Genomic DNA, 15518 nt, shown 5'->3' with positions numbered 1-15518 from the left:
TATAGACCAGGCTGGTCTCGAACTCACAGAGATCCACCTACCTCTGCCTCCCGAGTGCTGGGATTAAAGGCGTGCGCCACCATCGCCCGGCTGGAATATTGTTTTTATAAGTGCTTCTTTGCTCCCTCTGGAGAACAGAGCTGACATTGGTCTTTCCATACTGCTCTTGTTAGCAGTCTAGAAGAACTCGACCATGTGGTTGTGACTGGCTCCCCAGAGACCAGGAAGTTGACAAGAACCATGGTTCACAGCAGTCATGAGACATTCTCTGTGTGATATGGGACCTTTGGGCTTATTTCCATGTGTGTCTAGAAAGATTTGGGGCACCAGAGTGATGGGACATACCTATAATCCCAGATTTTATCATGCTGAGGCAAAAGGATCATGCATGTGTGTGTGGTACATGTGAACACATGAATATAGATATGCCCATGCAAACAGAAGACAGAGGATGACATTGGATGTCCTGGTCTATTATTTTCTGCTTTTTTTTCCTTTGAGATGAGGTCTCTCACTGAACCTGGGATGTGTCAAATTTTTTTTGGCAAGACTAGCTGGCCATCAAGCCCCAGCGAAGATTATGAGTTCCAAGTCAGTTTGGGCTACAATAAATAGCAAGACTTTATCTCAGAAACAAAAATAAAAGCAAAAATCTGCCAGGTGGTGATGGTGGCACACATGTTTAATCCCAACACTCAGTAGGCAGAGGCAGGGGGATCTCTGCGAGTTTGAAGCTCCAAAGCTACATAGAGAAACTCTATCTTGAAAAAAAAAAGTAAAAATCCAGGCATGGTAGTATACCCCTTTAACCTCAACACTTGTGAGGCAGAAGACCTAGGAATTTGGTTTAGATTGGATGTTTTAAAAACATGATCTCATGTAGCCCAAACTGGCCTTGAACTCATGTACCAAGGATGATCTTGAACTCTTGATCTTCCTGCCTCAGCCTCCAAAGTGCTAGGATTTCAGGTGTGTGCTACCTTTCTTGGCTTGGGAATCTATTTTTTTTTTTGCATCAATTCCTAAATGATTCTGATCCACGGCTAGGATAAGTAACCACGTGGATCATGTTTGCTTTCTGTCTCTTTGCTGAATAAATCCCAAGGCACAGGAACAAAGAGCGGCTCTGTTTTGATAAGGGAGGAGAGGGAGAACTGACAATGGATATGAGGCCTCACCAACATGTGGCAGCAGAAGTGGGGCAGGAGGAGAGCCTAGCTGTGGAGGAGGTCTCATAGGCCTAGTCTACTTCATCTCTATTCCAAAAGCTGTCTGTGGTGTGAGTATGCTTGCAGTGTGTGTGTAATAGGTGAGTACACATTATAAGTGAATACGTTACAAACCACATATAGCTGTACTTGTATGCGTATGCATATGCATATTCCCTGTGAGCATGCATTTGTGTGTTTCTCATGTATACCTGTGTCTGTATTAATGTGTAAGGGTGCATTGATGTCGATGTGTATGAGGAAGAATGTGCATAGATTGTTTCAACCATCCCAGGAATGAACCAGGCAGGGGCTGGGGAGGGGACTCAGTCGGTGAAGTCTTTTCTGCGTAAGTGTGAGGACCCATGTGAAAAGCCGTGGGGTGTGGGACTGTAATCACAAAACAGAACTGCTCTTTGTTCCTGTGCCTTGGGGTTCATTCAGCAAGGAGACAGAAAGCTGAAGAAGGAGAAACAGGTGGGTCCATGGGGCTTGCTAGCCACCCAGTCTAGCCACTCAGTAAATGCAAGGCGCAATGAGAAACGCTGTTTCAGAAAATAAGGTAAAGAACAATTGCAAAAGACACCAAAAATCAATTCCTGTTCTCCATATGCAGGTATACAAACACTACCAAGGGCACATTTCCTTGAACGTAAAGACACACATACATACCACACTGGGAAAAAGCAAATGAAAAAGAAACTAATCAAAACCTAATTAAACCAATTAGCAACCGGAAAAGAAAAAGGTGCAGCCATGTTCATATCAAACAGAAGTTAAAATAAATGCCCCTTTCATCCCTGTATGGTGGTCACAGCCTTAATCCCAGCACTCGGGAGACAGAAGCAGGTGGATCTCTGTGAATTCAAGACCAGCCTGATCTACACAGGGAGTCCCAGGACAGCCAGACTATATAATAGAGAGATCTTACATCAAAAAAAACTAAATAAATAAACAAATAAATGTATCTTTTATTGATATTAAATGACACAACGAGAAATGGTTTATATAACAGACATGATCTTTTATGTGCCTACCAGGATAGCTTTGAAATCTTAATAATATTAATCCCCATAGATGCACAAGAGAAATAAGACAGATACATGATTGTTCTTTTTAAACTTCTGGGATTTTTATTGTTGTTCTAAGAAGGCTGAGGAGATAGCTTAGTGGGTACACTTGGTGCATGAGCATGAGGACCAGAGTTCAGATCCCCAGAACCCATGTAAAACACCGAGTGGTTTTGTCAGCCTGCCTGCATTCCCAACCCAGGCCAGACAGACACAGGGAATCCCGGAGCAAACTGTCTAACCAGACTAAACAAAGCAGCAAGCTCTGGGCTTGGTGACAGATCCTGCCTCCGTACAGAGGGTGGGAAACAATCACCTAAGACACTTGCTATTAAGAGCACTGGCTGCTCTTCCAAATGAGCCAGATTCAATTCCTAGCTCCCACATGGCAGTTCACAGACGTCTGTAACTCCAGTTTTAGAGAACCCAGTGCCCTGTTCTACATGTGGTACACAGATGTACATGCACACAAAACACTCACAAACATAGGATTTTTAAATATTTGAATAATAATAATTGATTGGTTGCTTTTGTATATATAGCAGCAGCAGCAGCTACCCAGGTCAGGTAGCACACTCCTGTAATCCCAGCATTTGGGAGACTGAGGCAGAAGGGTGATGGGTTTGAAGCCAACCTGAGTCGTGTAGTGGGACTCTGGAGAGAGGTGGATGAAAGGAAGAAAGAAAGAAGGGGGAGGAAGGGAAGGGAGAATGGGTCCCACGGCAGCTATACTAGAATGGCACCTGTGGCTGACGAGAATGACAATCCGTCTTCTCTTCCCAGGTGCTTTGTACACCAAGGAGCCTCTCGTGGTCACCAGACACGGCATCCTACAAGGAAAGCAAACACATGTGGGAAACATAACCGTCCAAGTCTTCCTGGGAGTCCCCTTCTCCAAACCTCCTGTGGGCACTCGCAGGTTTGCTCCTCCAGAGCCCCCACAACCCTGGACCGGCATCAGAGACGCCACCACCTACCCACCTTCGTAAGTGCCGGAGGATTGTGGGCTGGCAGATGAGCAGACCTGATGAGTAGGGTGGGCCAGTGCCTAAAATAACTCACTAGAAACTCCCTGTGGGACCAAAGCGAAGCTCGGACCCAGTCTTGGCCTCAGTTTCCAAGCCTGTGTAATGAGGAAATCAGACCAAATGACATTTAAGGCACTGATTGTACTGTGTTTGGTTTCTCATGAGAGAGCTCTGGGCAAGAGGGATTTGGTCACTGGCTTTCCACAGGACCTTCTGGGAAGATGAACTTCCCAGTGCATTCCCACCTCCAGTTCTCATCCACTCCCCAGCCCTAGGAATGATGGCTCCGCTTTGTAACTCTCACGGTACTTTCAGCCACCCCCTGCAGAGGGCGCTCCAAGATGGGAACTACAAGGGCTGTTTCAGCTTCGACGTTTTAGTGTCTTGCTGCCACCTACAGCCTTCAAATAACAAGACCTAGACTATGATTGCCCTTTGGAGCCCTGGGCTTGGCAGTTCAGCCCAAACAAGAGTATTTACTGTTTATTCAGACTACTAAGTAATCAACTGACCGTAATATTGTGTGACAATCATTAACAATGTTTATCTTCAGCTGGTTAAAGCACAGGGTTTAGAACCTGGGAGCCAACTGATATTTAAAAAAAAAAAAAAAGCCGGGGGTGGGGGCGGTGGCACATGCCTTTACTCCCAGCACTCGAGAGGCAGAGTCAGGTGGATCTCTGTGAGTTCGAGACCAGCCTGGTCTACAAGATCATTATCTGAAAATTGAAGGCAAGGTTTGGAGGTGAGGATGCCCATATATACACACGTGGGTGTTAGTCATTGGAACGCCTTATAAGCTGTCAGAACAAGGGGTGCTTTGAAATTAGAGAGTCAAGTATAAGAATCTGCGGGTTACTTATATCATTCTATAGGGCAGAAACAAAGGGAGAGAGAAATGGTGGCCTCTGCGAGGAAGCCAGAAGGAAGCGATTGGATTCTAAATTTGTTCCAAAAAAAGAGCTGATAGCATTTTCTGGAGAATTGGATATGACCCACATAAAAAAAGAAAGAATTTAATACAGTTACTACATTTCACTAGGGCAACAGCAGGTTGGGGGAAAAAGGAGAGAGAGAAAAAATTCATTTGGCTACCAAGCATGATGGCACACAGTGATAATCCCAGTAATTGTGATGTTGAGGCAGGAAGATCAAAAGTTCAAGGTCAGTCTAAACTATGCAGTGAGTTTGAGGGCACTCTGGGCTATTTAAGACCTCATCTCAAAGAAAAGAGAGGAGAACCAGGTGTGATGGCTCATGCCTTTAATCCCAGTACTTGGGGGCCAGAAAGCAGGCAGATCACTTCAACTTTGGGACCAGCTTCTCTGACTGACTCTGCCTACTCTCTCTCTCTCTCTCTATATATATATATATATATATCTTTCAGCCTGGTTTTACTCTGTTAAGCCATCGGCCAAAAGCAGATTGTTTATTAACCAATGGCAATAAAACATATTCACAACATACTTGATCTCCTACATCACCTCCCCTTTCTGTCTAAATAAAAAGGAAGGTTTTAACTTTAGCATAGCAAGATTACATATAACAAAACAGATATCAAGCAAGAATTATAGTCACAATATTTATATCTACTTTATTTTTATCATAACTAAGGAAAACTATATCTATTCTTCAACTCCATCAAAGACTCCAGAAGGATATATTACCTAAGTAAATAGGAAGTGTATTGTAAGTAACTTCCAAAACCCTAGAATTGACAGAGACAGGCCAGTGGTATGGTTCAGAAGAGAAAGGTTCTTGCCACCAAGCTTGATGACCTGAATTCTATCCCTAGGACCTACAGGGTAGAAGGAAAGAAATGACTCCTAAAAGTGTCCTCAGACCTCCATTCATGCACCATAGCATATGCATGTACGCAAACAAATAAATAAATGTAATTTTTAAATTAGAGAAAGGAGAAAAAAAAGTCAATATTGCCTGGAAATAAAGGCCCTGCTCACCATTCCCAAGCCCCTGGACTTGATCCTGGCACTACAAATTTTCAAAGGAGGAGGAGTAAAGCAGAGATCAAAGACAGAGCTATGAAGTCAGGCAGAGTGGTACAAGCCTCCCAGCACTTGGGAAGGGGAGGCAGGAGGGTCAAGAGTTCAAGATCATCCTCAATTATATGATAAGTTCAAGAGGCCCTGTCTCAGAAGAAAGAGAGGAAGAAGAAAGAGGGGAGAGAGAGGGGAGAGAGGGAGGAGAAGGAAAAGAAAAGAAAGAGAGGAGGGAGGGAGGAAAGAAGGGGGAGGGAGGGAGAGAAGGAGGGAGGGAGAGAGGGAGGGAGTGAGAAAGGGAGGGAGGGAGGGAAGGAGGGAGGGAGGGAGGGAGGGAGAAAAGAAGATATACTGCTTGCTGGTGACCTTTGAAGAGGCCAGGTGGAGTAGAAGTTTATCCTGGGGCTAGGGAGATGAGCTTAGTAAGTTAAAGCACTTGCCTTACAAGTATGAGGTCCTGAGTTCAAGCCCCAGAACCCCCATAAAAAGCCAAGAGCCATGGCAAGAATTTGCAGCATGAGTCCTGGGGAAGCCAGCAACAAGAGGATCCTCTGGGTCACTAGCCAGAGCCTCGACTACTCAGCGAGATCCAACTAAGAGACCCAGCCTTAAAAAACAATCTGGACGGCCTCCATGAGTACTGACACCAGAGGTTTTTCTCTGGCCTCCACATGTACGCATTGACCTGTATACATAAACACAAAAGAAAATGAAAATGTGTCCTTGTAGGAAGAGAGCTCAGATGACTGCTGGTCAAGGTGGCTCGGAGATGATAATTTGGGATGAGGCAGGGTGCAGTGTTGTGGGAAGGACATATGGAAAAGGGAAGGCAGGCTGGGACAAGAGCAGAGCTAAAAGGAGGAACAGACAGACAGAGATTCCAATCAAGTAAGACCAGCCCCAGACTTGTAAGAATAGCCATTCCAGGGGTTAGGCCAGCAGCAGAGAGGAGGGAAGAGACTATATCTCCCATACTCCTCTTCAAATACTCTACAAGTCCACTCGGTGCCTGACTGAGTGCTAGGACCCACTGTTGTTCTTCACTCCAGGAGCAGTTGAGTCACCCAGGAGACAAGCAATTTAATTGAAATAATTTCAACCAGCATTGCAGTAGAGAGTGGAGAAAGGTCTGCAGGACACAGATGGAGGGCCCATAAGAAGGGGTACCATTTGAGCTGGCCTAAACAGAACTGTAGCTTGCTTGGCAAGGGGGAGAGCATTTGGCAGCAGGCACAGAGGCACGAGGTTTGGAAATCAGAGGCAAGCAGCCATGTCTATCCGGACCAAAGTGTGTCTGGTGTGCTGACTGGATAGAAAGGAGAGTCTAAGTCAGACTGAGGGTGTCTGGACTCTTTCTCTGAGGGCAGTGGAGAGCCAGGAAAATGGGTTTGGAGAGGTGGGTTCAACTCAGGCTGGTCCTGGGACCCACTGTGCATCCCAGAATGGCCTTGATTCCAGGTGCCAGCCACTATGCCTCACAAGGAAGATTATAGGAAGGGCAGTGCCGTGGTCTGCATCGTGCCTGGCTTTGTTTTTAATTACTTTTATCAATGTCCTCCAGAGAACAATTTGGAGGACTGTGAAGAAGTTGGGGGACCACAGATTTTATGGTCTTGACAGGATGGTGGCCCTGTGTTTGGAGTAGGGAAACATGTTCTAGAGTTCCTTGGCCTGCCTGGAAGATAAGAGTCTGGGAGGGTGGGGCACGAAGGCAGAGAGTGCTACCTAGAGCACCCAAAGTTTGGCCTTAATCAAATCGGCAGCCTCCAGCAAGAGCAAAGACTACCCAGGCTAAGGGGGTGTAGGTCAAGATGCATGGTAGAAGGAAGGATGGATTCTAGAGAGACGCGCCTGCCTCACGGTCCTGGACCTGACCACTGGTGAAAGACTCCAGGAAGCATGCACACACATATGGAGTCTGCCAGGTTTTTGTCTTGGGCTGTCCCCCGTCATTGCTGACCCAGGGGTTGGAAGCATTCTCTTCGCTGTCAATATAAATTCACTGCATGCCCACAGGTGCCTTCAGGAAACCTGGGGACAGGTAACCTCCATGTACTTGAACACGAGGAAACAGTATGAGTGGCTGCACTTCAGCGAGGACTGTCTCTACCTGAATGTTTATGCCCCAGTGCTAGCATCTGGGGACCCTCTGCTGCCGGTGAGTACTCTGTTTTCCACACCACCCCCCACCCACTACAGTACAGCCCAGCTCAGGCTTTGGAGACCTTTCTTGCCCAGGTGATGGTTTGGTTTCCCGGAGGCGCCTTCCTCGTCGGCTCTGCTTCCACCTACGAAGGCTCGGAGTTAGCCGCTCGCGAGAAAGTGGTGCTGGTGTTTCTGCAGTACAGGCTGGGCATCCTAGGCTTCTTCAGGTGGGCCTTGGACCAGGGGCGGGGCCTTCACCTATCGGCCAGAGACTCAGAAAGTGGGGGACTGGAGGAAGGGGGCTTGGTCCATGGGCGGGATTGAGTGAAGAGGGTAGTTCAAGCTCTGAAGACTCTGGATACTCTCATGAGCGAGCAAGTCTAAGGAAGCCTTAGATGGGGAACCATGACAGCTCTCTGAATCCTGACGATCGAATTTGGAAACACTGACCATGAATCTCGTGTGCCTAGCACGGGCGACAGCCAAGCCCGCGGAAACTGGGGGCTGCTGGACCAGATAGCGGCTCTACACTGGGTTCAGGAGAACATCGAGGCCTTTGGTGGAGACCCGTACAGTGTAACACTATTCGGTCAGTCGGCGGGAGCTATGAGCATCTCGGGACTGGTGAGTGTGATTTCCTCTAGACCAGCAGAGACACAAGCCAGCATGTTCCCACGGTGCAAAGGCTCTTGCGCAGACCTGTGTCTACAAACCAGCATTTCACCCCTGCTAAGGATACCATTCACACGAGGGCACAACCGCTCATAGCCAAGAGTGCTTTCTCTTCAAGAATAGCACCCATCAAGGGTGACCTAGCGACATAGTAAATTTGAAAACAGTATAGACTACATAAAACCCTGTCACACACACACACACACACACACACACACACACACACACACACACAAATCAAATCCAAAGAGACAGGCAGATCTGTAGTCCCAGCATTCCCGTGGCAGACCTGAAATGCCGGAACTATACAGCCCTCCCTGTTCTGAACTAACAAGTTAATTGGTAATAAATAATATCAAAGTCCAAGGAGAAAAGCGTTGCCATCCTCATCTCACAGATGAAGACCCCCACGCAGAGAAGAGAAGCACCTCTCTCCAGTTCAGTGTCCTAGAGAGCCCGGGCGGGTTTTTCTGTGTGGTCTGGTTTGGCTTGGATCTTTTTGTTGTTGTTTGTTGACACTGGGTCTCACTCTGCTTCCCTTGCTGGCCTCAGACTTGGTATTTAACCAAGCTAGTCTGGAATGTGCTATGTAGACAAGGTTGGCCTCAAACTTGTGGCTTGCAGCCATCCTCCTGAGAGCAGGGACAGATGTTAAGCAGGGAAGTGATAAGATCAGACGTGGATTTAGAGAGGTCTCTCTGTCTTTCTTCTGCATGGAGCTGACATAGGAAAAAGCAGGAACTCGGGCTTGGAGGCCCAGCTGGGAGGTGAAGGAGCAGGGTTTATCCCAGAGGAGATAATGAGGGTAGGAAGGATGAAGAATAAAGGGAAGTTGCTGAGTGGTTCACAAGGCCAAATGGTCAGGAATGACTGGAATAGCTGCATGTGGCAGAGGGCAGAAGAGGGACAGCCCCCAAGCTGGGTGGATAATATCAAAAGAGAAGGTTCTACCCAGTTGGAGATTGACTAGAACATGTTTGAGACACATAAATTATTTTTTAAAATATTTATTTATTTATTTATTTATTTATTTATTATGTAAACAATATTGTGTCTGTCTGTATGCCTGCAGGCCAGAAGAGGGCACCAGACCTCATTACAGATGGTTGTGAGCCACCATGTGGTTGCTGGGAATTGAACTCAGGACCTTTGGAAGAACAGGCAATACTCTTAACCACTGAGCCATCTCTCCAGCCCCCGAGACACATAAATTCTGAGGTGTCCAATGACTTCTTTGAAAGAGCTATTAGCATAGGTAATTGGAGCTGTGACTATGGGGTTCTTGCTTGTAAACTGTAGCAGAGAAAAAAAAAACCCTATGCATACCAACAGATCACCTCCCATATCCTCAGGTCAACTCTGGGACCTCTAGAGCCCACTGCATAGACCAAAGACTAGAAGGTGCTGGCTTTAAGTCTAGGATTCTAGCCGAAGATCCATGGCTCCCTCCAAGATGCTTATCTCTCAGGCTACCCAGAAAGAGTTAGGCAGGCATCAGAAACAACTCAGTTGCCCCTATTTATGGATCTCATGGGTATTCTGTGCTTCCAATCCCTACAGCTGATGTCACCCCTTGCCCAAGGTCTATTCCATCGGGCCATTTCCCAGAGCGGTACTGCAATACTGAAAGTCTTCATCACGTCTGAACCATTGAAGGCAGCCAAGGTGGGTACCACTCCTCTCCCAGGGCCAACAAGAGGGGAGAAGGATGGAGGCATCCGTAGACACCCTTTCTCTCTACAGAAGGTTGCTCATGTGGCTGGCTGCGACCACGACAACACAAAGATCATGGTAGAATGCCTGAGGGCTCTATCAGGGAATGAGGTGATGCACGTTTCCAAGAGGATGGTAGGTAGAACATTCCAGTTGTCTTCCCTTTCAGCCTATGGACTATAGCTGCCAGTAGATACGTCCCCAGGGGACCTGTCTCTAGAACACACTGGGGAGTTTCTTTTGATTCCTATCTCTTTCTCTCTTTTATAGGCATTCTTTCATGTCAACCTCAAGAAAGATCCAAATGATGTGAGTAAGCAGTGTTCTGCAACTTGAGTGTTCATTGAATACCTACTGTGTGCCAGGTCCTTGTGATGCTTGAGGAACTATGCAGGCCAATTTCCCTTCCCTAGTGGGACTGATGCCCCACTGGAGAAGAGACACAATAAGTCCTACAAATAAGTAAACTACTCAGCTTCCTAGAAGGTAATAGCAACAAGGGGAGGGATCAGGCATGGTGAGAGGTATAGAATTTAAAATAGAATGGATAATACGTGTCTCATTGAAGGGCTAGTTCATAAGGATCTTCAAGAGATAGGGAATGAACTGTGAGCATGTCTGGAGCAAGCATCTGAAGTCTCAGTAGCTGGTCCTGTTTGCCCTGGTCCCTCCCGACACTCACCTTCCTAAGCTTCATTGTGGGCAATCTCAGTTTTTACCAAAAGAGCTTAAGCTAGGCCAGGTCCTGAGACAGACCTGATGAGCTGAGCACCCAAGTCACACAGGCCCTCAGAGAGTATGTGGAATGACTATCTGGAAAACGCCCCTGGCCTTGCAGATGGTATGGTTCCTGAGCCCTGTGGTGGATGGTGTGGTGTTCCCAGAGGACCCTGTGGTGCTCCTGACCAGCCGGCAGGTTACCCCTGTGCCCTACCTTCTAGGTGTCAACAATGTGGAGTTCGAGTGGAGCTTGCCTTTTGTGAGTGGATGGGAAAGGTGCTCTCTCAGCGGGTTTGCAAAGGGATGCCCCTTGAGCAGTGTTTGGGTACCAAGTTAGATCTCAGTGGCCCCACTGAGGATGCAGAAGTTACCTGTATTCCTTGTGCAGGGACAGTTGGCCAGGAATGATAGAGAGGCATTGGGAGAAGTGTAGTCAACCCCAGAGCCTGCTAACAACTATACATCTTACGGGCCTCCTTTACTCCTTGGGTGAGGGCAAATGCCATAGCTCAAGACAGGCCCTCCCAGTACTGCTTCAGCTCAGAACCAGGTGGTGATGACAGACAGTGAGCAGGGCAGGGTGTGGGTCTTGCCTGGGCTATGCCTTGTCTGAGAATTCTACATGCAGACAGGCAAGAGCTCAGGCCTGATTCATCCCTGGGTCCTTTTCTTGTGATCAGCTCTTGAAGCTCCAGCTGACTCAGCATGCAATGAACGAAAAATACATCACCAAACTGCTTTGGAGTTCCAGCACCCTGCTGGTGAGGGGTCCCATGGTTGGGTTGTTTAGTGTGTGACCAGGACTAAATACCACACACGCTTCTTTAAGAACGTAGGGCTTGCTCTGCACAAGGGTTCCTGAGATAGGAGAGCCCTCAAGGAATTTGATGTGGGGTGAGATGGTTGCTGATGGGCAAGGTCTCCAAGGCACTCTCAGGGTCATAGGAGGCAATTCTCCTGGGGCAAAAGTGTGGGGGGGGGGAGTTAAGAATCAATGAAGATTATGGGGCAGTGGTGGCACACGCCTTTACAGCACTTGGTTTGGCAGAGAGGCAGGTGGATCTCTGTGAGTTCAAGGCCAGCCTGGTCTACAGAGTGAGTTCCAGGACAGCCAGGGCTACACAGAGAAATCATGTCTTAAAAAAAAAAAAAAGCATCAGTAGGATGAAGACCATCATAGAAATCCCATTCCCCAAAGTCCTGGAGAGTTGAGGCTGGGTGTAAGCCAATGGTGCACACACCCGTGGCCAGCTGGTATAGCAGGCCTCAGGGTAGGTCTTGCATCCTGGCCCAGAATATCACTAAGGAGCAGATCCCACTGGTGATGAAGGAGTACTTGATCGACGCTGCCGTTAAGCATGACTGGAAGACGGTCCGCAACCACTTGCTAGATCTAATTGGAGATGCCACCTTCGTGTACTCCACCCTTCAAGCTGCACACTACCACCGGGGTATGAGGCCCCTGAGAGTAACCACACCACTCCCCTTCACTGTCCAGCTGAGCTGCTTCCAACGGGAGTCACCAGCTCTTCCCCCACCTGCTTCATACTTTGGGCTATCCTAGAACTCCAAGAGGCCACAGAGAAGGCAGCAAGCCAGAGGAAGAGCTGTCCCTGAGGAATAAGGGCAAAACCTCAACCACCCTACTGGAGAAAGCTGGGGGTGGGGGGCAGAGACAGTACCTTAGGTTAAGAGGACGGGCTTAAGAACAACTTAAAAGGCAGGCTGACTGGGCTTGGGAATATGAGAATGAGAAGTCAAAGGTGAGGCTGGAAAGGACAGCCATTAAAGGCCCTTAAATACCATGTCCGGAACAGAAAGCTCAGAAGAGGGAAGAAGACAGCTTCCAAGAGCCTTGCCATGATGAGGAACTGCCGCTCAGAGAGTTTGAGCGGCATACTGGTGGCTAGTGCAGGCGGGATTCGAACTTGCCCCATGACTGACTGTAAACCTGAAGGCCTGCCCTATGTTGATGGGTGGGACGCATGGGGTCGATGGGAACTTAGCTCAGGTGAAGACTCTTCCTGCAGCTCTCACCCGTTTCATTATTCACAGATGCTGGCTTTCCTGTCTATCTGTATGAGTTCAAGCACCGTGCTCCTTCAGGCATAATTGTCAAACTTCGACACGATGGGGCAGACCATGGAGACGAGCTTTTCTATATCTTCGGAAGCCCTTTCTCCAAAGGTCCTAATGCCCTACCTGACACCTAATCTCCCCACCAGGCATGAAGACCCACACCTCCATTGGCTGACCACAGGGAACTATCTAGTCCCTCGTGTGGAATGTACCCCCTCCCATTCAGAGTGGGAGGCTGGTACTCCCAGCTCTTTCCAAAATACCATATCCTCTTCTGCCCCCAGGCTCATCCACCAGTGAGGAAAAGGAATTTAGCCTCCAGATAATGAAATACTGGGCCAACTTTGCCCGCACTGGGTGAGTCTAGCCCCTTACACATATAAACAATACTAGGGCCACAGGAACTAGACAGTCAAGCCTGGGCCCTTCTTTTCCTTGTCAGTCATGGAGTCCTTAATGTCCCTAGAATATGTCTCCTCTGTCCCACGATGCACACTCTTCATTCATTCATCCAGTAGTATCTCAACAATGTTCTTTTTATCTGACCTTGGTACTGGAAGCTGGGGTTCAAGGATGTCCTAAGCATGTGCTACATCCTCCTCACCCCACTATATGAAAATCAAATTCCAAACAGGCACAATGGGAGCTGTCCCCCTGGGATCACTGGGCCATAGGGAGCATCAAGGAGGGGTCTGGCCCTTTTTGATTGGCAGAGGTGGCTTCAAGTGAAGGTGACACTATAACTGAACTTTGGGTCCCCCATGCATATTTTACTAGGCCTACTTTCTCTCCCCATCATTCTGAAGTATCATCTACTCAGATACTCATTGCTTAAAACCCTTGCTCATAGCCGGGCAGTGGTGATGCACATCTTTAATCCCAGCACTCAGGAGGCAGAGGCAAGCGAATCGCTGTGAATTCGAGGCCAGCCTAGTCTACAGAGTGAGCTCCAGAACAGGCTCTAAAGCTACAGAGAAACCCGGTCTCAAAAAACTACAACAAAAAAAAAATGTGTTCATGTTCTCAGAGTAAATCTCCATTCTCTTAGCTTGTCATGAAAAGCCAAGAATCTTTCCTATGCCGTCATCATTCTCCTGCACGCATACCCTCTTTATACTCACCTTTATATTTTCCCTAACCTTGTACTGTCTGGAAGCTCACTTCTGCCACCTCCTTCCCTGGGGGTTGCTATGCAGCCTACACTGGCTTCAAATTCACAATTTCCTGCCATCACCTCCCCAGCGCTGTGATATAAATGCTCAGCATCCATCACGCGAGCTCTCCTACTCTTTCACAAGATCTGTCTAAGCATCATTGCCGCAAAGCCTTCCTGGATCTCAGCTTCCCACGGGAGGGTAGATGAAGGAAAGGTAAGAGGGACAAGCTGAATAAACAGGGGTGTGACACTAATCTCTTTCCACCTTGGGATTAGGGACCCCAATGACAGAACGCTGCCCTACTGGCCACGCTTTGACAAGAACGAAAAGTACCAGCAGTTGGACTTCAATACAAGTGTGGGTGTGAAGCTCAAAGAGAAAAAGATGGCTTTCTGGAGAAGGCTGCACCAGCCTCGGAAAACTTAGAAGCAGCAGCAACCCTGAGAGTAACCAAGCAAGAGAGAACTATCCTACCATCCTGCCTCAAGGAGATTGGCCCTGGATATGTCTGAGGACAGCAGTCCTGTCTACTGAATATGGGACTTGGAGACGCTCCTGGCTGCCTTCAGGTTATAGCTGGAGCTCTAGTCCGTCATTTGGGGCTCAGCACCACCTGTCCAGCCTGACACCCCATAGATCACTGTCTACACCTTTTCAGGGCCTTTTCATCACACTGTGCTCTGCTCCTTGCCCCCTCAGCCTCAGGATAATCTCTTCTCTCTCTTTTCCAGGTCCTCTTACCCCCTCATGATGTGTTTTCAGACCCCTCTTATGGAGGGTTCACACAGGCTGTCACTTTCTGTCATTGCACCCTGCCATCATTGATCATCTACCCTGTCCAACCTGCCTGCTCGTGCTTGCCTCGAGGACCCAGACAATCTATTCATGGCATGGGGCAAAGCTTTGATGGCTTGGGATCTGTTCCCCTATCCACACTCATCTCCCCTGGGGCCCTTCAAAAGCCTGTACCTAGGGACGATGCTCAATAAAAATGGGTTCTTTTCATCCTCAATTTCTCTCTCTGTAAAATAATTGGGTGAAATGGATGCTATCTCAGTTTCCCTTAGAGTAATAAAATGTTGCTACTTGCTGCTTTTTGGGCTGTACTTGCTAGAAGGGCTGAAGCAAAGTCACTTAGGGTGCAAAAATTCAGTTAGTGCCAGATGTGGTGGTTTCTAAAGGAGGTAGCCCCCTCAGAGTCAGCACAGGACACACACAGACACCAAATTCTCAGCACGAAGGAGATTTATTACCCTAGAGGGAAAAGGGGAGATGGGCTGCAAAGATGGCAGCAGCAGCAAGGAGGAGGTTTTCTCAGGAGTGAGTGTTTGTTTGCTTGTTTGGGGATTATTTCTTGTTTTTGTTTTTGATTGCTTATTGATTTGGTGGTTGGTTGGTTGAGTGACTGGTTTTTCTTTTTTTAATATTTATTTATTTATTCATTATGGATACAATATTCTGTCTGTGTGTATGTCTGCAGGCCAGAAGAGGGTACTAGAACTCATTACAGATGGTTGTGAGCCACCGTGTGGTTGCCGGGAATTGAACTCAAGACCTTTGGAAGAACAGGCAATGCTCTTAACCTCTGAGCCATCTCTCCAGCCCCGATTGACTGGTTTTTCAAGACAGGATTTCTCTTGGGTTGGGTGGTGGTGGCGCACACCTTTAATCACAGCACTCGGGAGGCAGAGCAGGTGGATCTCTGTGAGTTCGAGGCCAGCCTGGT

General features: G+C 47.8%; 1 protein-coding gene across 1 annotated transcript in view; it reads left to right on the top strand.

The window, feature by feature from the left end:
- Nucleotides 1-14218, top strand: part of Ces4a (carboxylesterase 4A) — a 17464-nt gene extending 3246 nt beyond the window's left edge. Inside the window, exons 2-14 of the mRNA XM_005345500.2 lie at nt 3062-3263; nt 7323-7464; nt 7545-7678; nt 7922-8075; nt 9684-9788; nt 9867-9971; nt 10107-10145; nt 10675-10815; nt 11237-11317; nt 11851-12007; nt 12612-12743; nt 12920-12992; nt 14068-14218. Of these exons, the coding sequence (XP_005345557.2) occupies nt 3062-3263; nt 7323-7464; nt 7545-7678; nt 7922-8075; nt 9684-9788; nt 9867-9971; nt 10107-10145; nt 10675-10815; nt 11237-11317; nt 11851-12007; nt 12612-12743; nt 12920-12992; nt 14068-14218 (1616 nt within the window). The remainder of the gene's footprint in view (nt 1-3061; nt 3264-7322; nt 7465-7544; nt 7679-7921; nt 8076-9683; nt 9789-9866; nt 9972-10106; nt 10146-10674; nt 10816-11236; nt 11318-11850; nt 12008-12611; nt 12744-12919; nt 12993-14067) is intronic.
- The last annotated feature ends 1300 nt before the right edge of the window (nt 14219-15518 follow it).

Source organism: Microtus ochrogaster, chromosome 4 (genome assembly GCF_000317375.1).
Source record: "Microtus ochrogaster isolate Prairie Vole_2 chromosome 4, MicOch1.0, whole genome shotgun sequence".
Taxonomy (NCBI): Eukaryota; Metazoa; Chordata; class Mammalia; order Rodentia; family Cricetidae; genus Microtus; species Microtus ochrogaster.
This window is presented reverse-complemented; position numbering and strand designations above follow the sequence as displayed.